Source organism: Abrus precatorius, unplaced genomic scaffold (assembly GCF_003935025.1).
Source record: "Abrus precatorius isolate BTA unplaced genomic scaffold, Abrus_2018 Scaffold10, whole genome shotgun sequence".
Lineage (NCBI taxonomy): Eukaryota > Viridiplantae > Streptophyta > Magnoliopsida > Fabales > Fabaceae > Abrus > Abrus precatorius.
This window is the reverse complement of record NW_020874292.1, coordinates 22,957,628-22,963,627: the sequence shown is the minus strand read 5'-3', so window position 1 is coordinate 22,963,627 and position 6,000 is coordinate 22,957,628. Positions and strand designations below refer to the sequence as shown.

The following is a 6,000-nucleotide window of genomic DNA, read 5'->3' as shown; positions in this document are numbered from 1 at the left end:
ATATCTGTTTTTGGAATTCACTTGAGATTTATAGTGATTCGCACGGCAATGAAACTTAGCAGATAATAAAATAAAATAAAATAATGTCATGCACTACACGACCACGTGATTATTAACTGGCGCGAGGCACCGCTAATCTTGAATGTATTTTAATTAATCGGAAAGAACAGTCTATAGAACTTTGTTATAAAATGGAAGGCAATTCACAAGCTTAAAGCATACAATTACAGCAAGCAAATTAAATCAATCTTAGCTATATTCATGCTCCATGGCTTCCCTATGCCCTCCACCCCCTTCCATTGCCTCCCCACCTTCGGGGACCCACTTTGCTACTTCTTCATTCTCTCCCATATTCAGAAACCACAAGTCCAATGCCCCAAAAGTAGCGAAACCAAGCCAATACTACGTTTCTAGAGTGTCATGCAAAGCCACAAAGGGTGACGAGCCACAAAACCAATCAATAGGAAACATGAACAAATTAGAGACACAAGAAGAAGCCAATAGTAACAACCTTGGAATGTTTGACAGAAGAAACATCCTCATAGGTCTAGGAGGCCTTTGTGGTACCCTTAACAATGACTCATTGTCCCTTGCCGCTCCCATCACCCCTCCAGATCTAACCAAATGTGGTCCGCCTGACCTACCCTCTGGAGCCAAACAAACAAATTGTTGCCCCCCAAATTCCTCAAACATCATAGATTACACACTTCCAACGAACCCCAAAGTTAAGGTTAGACCCGCCGCTCATTTGGTAGATGCCACATACCTCCAAAATTACAAAGAAGCCCTTCGTCGCATGAAAGCGCTCCCTCCCAGTGACCCACGCAACTTCACCCAACAAGCTAACGTCCATTGTGCTTATTGTGATGGTGCATATCACCAAGTTGGGTTCCCTCAACTAGACTTCCAAGTTCACAATTCTTGGCTCTTCTTTCCCTTTCACCGTTGGTACCTATATTTCTATGAGAAAATCTTGGGGAGCTTGATCAAAGACCTTGACCCAAATTTTGCTCTACCCTTTTGGAATTGGGACTCTCCTAATGGCATGCCAATGCCTGCCATGTACACAGATCCCCAATCACCACTTTATGACTCCCTCAGAAACGCCAATCATAAACCGCCAAAACCCGTTGACCTTGACTACAATGGCACTGAAGACCAAAGCACAACTCAACAACAAATATCAGCCAACCTCAACATCATGTATCGGCAACTTGTGTCAAGTTCAAAGACTCCATCTCTCTTCTTTGGTAGTGCTTATCGCGCGGGTGAAGATAGTGATCCTGGTGGTGGCACTGTGGAGAACATTCCTCACGGTCCTGTCCATGTATGGACTGGTGATAACACACAACCTAACTTTGAAGATATGGGCAGTCTCTACTCTGCGGGTAGAGACCCCATTTTCTTCTCTCACCACGCTAATGTGGATAGGATGTGGTCTATATGGAAAACACTTGGTGGGAAAAGAAATGATATATCTGATTCTGATTGGTTAGAGTCTGGTTTTGTTTTCTATGATGAGAATAAGAACCTTGTTCGTGTGAAGGTGAAGGATTGTCTTGATACTAAAAAGCTTGGTTATGTTTACCAAGATGTTGATGTTCCATGGTTACAAACTAAGCCTACACCACGTAGGGGTAGCCTTCAAAGAGTGGTTCAAAAGAGCTTGGGTGTGGGTGCAGCACGGGCTGATGAGACTTCCAAAGAAACTAAGTTTCCTTTGCTTTTGGATTCAACTGTGAGGGTTATCGTGAAGAGGCCAAGGAAAGGTAGGAATGAGAAGGAGAAGAAAGAAGAAGAGGAAGTGTTGGTGATAGAAGGGATTGAGTTTGAAAGAGAATTAGGTGTGAAGTTTGATGTCTATATTAACGATGAAGATGATGTGCCAGGTGGGCCAACTAAGACTGAGTTTGCGGGAGGCTTTGTGAGTGTGCCTCATAAGCACAAGCACAAGCAAGGGAAGATGAAGACGAACTTCAGGATTGGGATAACAGAGTTGTTGGAGGATTTAGGTGTTGAAGATGATGAACATGTGGTCGTGACTTTGGTGCCTAAGTTTGGGAAAGGGCATGTCACCGTCGGAGGTATCAAGATAGAGTTTCACAAGTGATCATCACATTGATATTGGGTTAAAATATTTGAATAAAAACGATAGCATGTGCTTGTTCCATTGATCATGACGAGGTTTACGCTGGTTTAGTTGAATTCTTCACCTTTCAGTCACTAAATTAAATGGCCTCACCGTGTGGTACTTCGGTTGGAGACAAGATGTAGGTGCAGGTTGTGGAAAATGCATGTTTTTATATTTTGAGTGAGACATGTTTCGGTATTTTTAAAATGATATTATATATATATATATATATATATATATATATATATATATAATTACATATAATACTATATAGTATATATAGCGTTAATTTTCATGGTTTAAACAATATAATTGAGCTTAAATCGCTCACATTATATTTCTTACATAAAATCTTAGGAAAATATTAGTTTGATATTATTATTTTATTTTCTTATGAAATGTTAAATCATTTTTTTAAAAATTGGGATGTGTATAAAAAATGAAATTATGAAATAAAATAATCACATTTGAAAATTACACGCGTTTTTCTCTGCCTTATAATAAATGAAGAAATTAATTTTTAAGTTGTGGATTTTTTACATCTTTATTTAATTTCTATACCCTTTTATCACATTTATGTAAAATATTACAAATTAATAAAAAGAGAAAAAAATATCAAAATCCTTGTAAGTAAGGATATAAATGTAGATGAAATTTAAACAATTATTATATATTGCTATTTACAGTATTTCATATATTAGGGTTCTTTAGTTAGTAATATCGAGACTAAGCGTGTTATTTCTCATGAGTAGCAATATGCATGTGCTTCTTCCATTCAACAAGTTATCTTTACTTTTTCGTGTTTATATTCACAGGCTGAATATCAAATTTCCTTTATTAATACAAAATTAATAATAATGAATAATTAGAATGTAAATAAGAAATGTTAAAAATTTATTTTTGAAGACTAATAAAATGTATTTATTTTTTTTATTTAAATTATTCATAGTATAATTAATGAATACCACTTGGTTCACTAAAGATTTATTTCATTGGAAAAAAAAATTACTAATAATTAATAAGTGTAATTTTATTGATTTCTTTAACAATTTTTAGAATTACCGTCTAACCTGTGAGACCAGTCAGACTACATATCCATGATAAGTATCGCAAGTTGAAAACAAAGTCTATCAAATTTTAAGGATTATATTGACTAAATAAAATGAAAAAACTTTAAAGAACCAAAATTAGATACAAAAGTGGAAAATGTACCTTTATAATACTGTAAAATAGATATTGTCGGGGGCGTAAGCGGATAAAGCCAGCTGCTTGCAAACACGATCAATTTAGTTTGAATCAATAATAAAAATAATGAGTTAATTTGTACAGTTAGATTCATTTAGATCTAAAACGAAAATTTTAATTATATTTAATTTGTATATTATATTCAAATATTTGAAAAATAAATAGTTTAAATTAAATTAATATATATATGTTATTATTATTGACTATATTGAAGCAGTGTTAATTTATAATTCACTTGATTATGTTAAATTATATTTTTTTTAAATATATTTTAATTACTGAATAATTTGTAGATCTCTTTCTATTTTCTATATTTTGTTATCTTTTATTTTTAGTTTTTCGTACGTTTACGTATACATAATAAAAAATAATAAATAATTTTTTTTATTAAAAAACATAACATTATTAAAAATTTATTGTGTAAAATATAGATTGCCTTGGAAGCCAAAAAAATAAAATAAAATAAAAAATAATATAGATTGCCTTACTGAACACCACGGAACCCGTTAACTACTTAATTATAACATAAGCAATTAATACTTTGACTAAAATAAAGTACCCTGTATAAATTTGACTTCCACGGAAAACTCTTTAAATAAAATGCATATTACGTTACGGAATACGGCTGCATACTAAACTAAATATTAAATTTATTTCTTAAAAGTGACATAAAATAAGCTCCATTTGCTATATTTTATTGAATATGAAAAGTAATGAATTTGAAACTATGACTAAGGAGAAGGGCTTTTCACCTAAGTCATGTCATAATGTTAATGGCGTTATTATAATTATAGATGTTATTGTAATTGTTAATTATAATTAAAGATAAAGTGAGTAATTTATAAATGTTAGTTGGATGGCACTAAAGTTAATAAAGGATGAAGTCAGGCCAGCTTCTGCTCCAATACGTGTTAAGTGTTTAGTGGATAATTTTTTTCTTCGGCAAGAAGTCTCAAATTCACCTAAATGTTCGTTTAACATCATTTTTTCACCTGGGATAAAATGTGGAATGAAGAAAAACTAATTTTCAAATAATATAAAAATTTAACATAATATAATTTATTATTTTAAAATGAAACTTTTAAATAATTATTTTTATTTATTTAATGGTTTTTCAGTACTTTTAAAGTCAAAACTTACAGGTTGTGAGAAATGACTATCTAAAAAACAATAGATCATGTGGGGTGGGGGCGGTGTAGCAGTTTGAATCGTTAAAATATAGAATTAAAAGTTTAAATTAAATTTAAACTTTTCTATTTCAATTTATTTGTTCTGTTTTCTTTACTGGTTCAGGTTGAACTAATTTAATAAAATATCAAATTCAAATTTAGACTATGTTTAATAGTTTTAATAAAAAAATATGTTAAAAACAAACATTTTGGTAAAAAATAATAAATATGAACATAGACTTCATACGTCTTTTGTTTATTTTCAATAACTATATTATTATTATTATTATTATTATTATTATAATTCATTATTTATTTTTTGAAATAAAATTTTTACTACTAAAAAGTCTAATTCGTGAAAGTAATATAAAATAATTAGTCCAACAAAGAGAGGGAAAAAAAATTCTGGGCTTGTGATATTAGCACACGGATTAAATTTCATACACCACACTCGTATTTTTTTTTTAATTTAAAAACATCTATTGGGTAATTCTAAAAGAATTTTTTCTCACTTAAATTAAAAATACAATTATAATATTAATTTTTCAATATTAAGAATGTAATTATTTATATACATTTTTTTTCATATATTAAATTTTCTAATAAATTACTCAACGGAAGGTGAAGAAAAGTAAAAATTAATCATTGTTGAATTGATTTTCTACTATCATTTATTGGAAACAAATAGGTGGAGAAAATTACCAATGATTAGGTGAAAAAATTATAATTGTTAAATTAATTCTTTATTTCAAATTCATCCTATTTTAAAACTTAAAATAACTTAACTCTTTGAATACCTTTTAGTCATATGTACAATCTATTGTTAGCTAGCTCTTTGTTGAAAATCAACATATTAGTTAATGACACGGGGATTGAAAACACCAAAATCAAGTCACAATGGTGTATATATAGCATTTGTTTTGGCATTAATTATTGTTCTAGGCTGAGTCTTTTTAAATTTTCTTACATAACCTCAAATCTTAAAGGTTTCAATTTCCTTATTTCAGCTAAATAGCTTGTTGTTAAGAATTATTTATGAATTTTGTGTATAATCTTTTGTTTTAAGAGGGAAGAATACATGCTTTAGTCAAATAAGATTTGTTGTCATAGTTTTAGAATTTGCTGAAGAAAAGGTGACTTGTTATATGAAAAATTTCTTGATCGGTGAAAATGGGATAAAGTATCACACATACAAACATAAATATATGTTGAACATCATGCGGACCACCAAAATATCACATATTTAGGTGAAAATATTCTAAATAATTTGTTTACTCATGTTTCTTTTTTAACCATTGCAGTTGAAATGGAAGACATATATTTGACAGGTTAGCAACCATTAAAATTACTAAAACATACATTTTTATTGTACAAAGACTTTTTAATAGTTTCTTAACAACTTTACTTATTCTAGGTAGGAAAACTCATTCTAGATTTGTTATTCCAAATGAAGTA

At 30.4% G+C, this 6,000-nt stretch overlaps 1 protein-coding gene across 1 annotated transcript; it reads left to right on the top strand.

Annotated features, from left to right (window-relative positions):
- Nucleotides 1-268: 268 nt before the first annotated feature.
- On the top strand, nt 269-2,110 carry LOC113852069 (polyphenol oxidase, chloroplastic-like). Its single transcript, XM_027482326.1, has 2 exons — nt 269-444; nt 505-2,110. The coding sequence occupies exons 1-2, from the start codon at nt 269-271 to the stop codon at nt 2,108-2,110; spliced, it is 1,782 nt and encodes a 593-aa protein (XP_027338127.1).
- The last annotated feature ends 3,890 nt before the right edge of the window (nt 2,111-6,000 follow it).

Excerpts from the sequence above, each read along its gene's own strand:
- LOC113852069 (XM_027482326.1), top strand. The coding sequence starts at position 269 with ATGGCTTCCCTATGCCCTCCACCCCCTTCCATTGCCTCCCCACCTTCG. Across the intron at positions 445-504 it reads AAAGCCACAAAGGGTGACGA|TAACAACCTTGGAATGTTTG; the intron begins GCCACAAAACCA and ends AGAAGCCAATAG.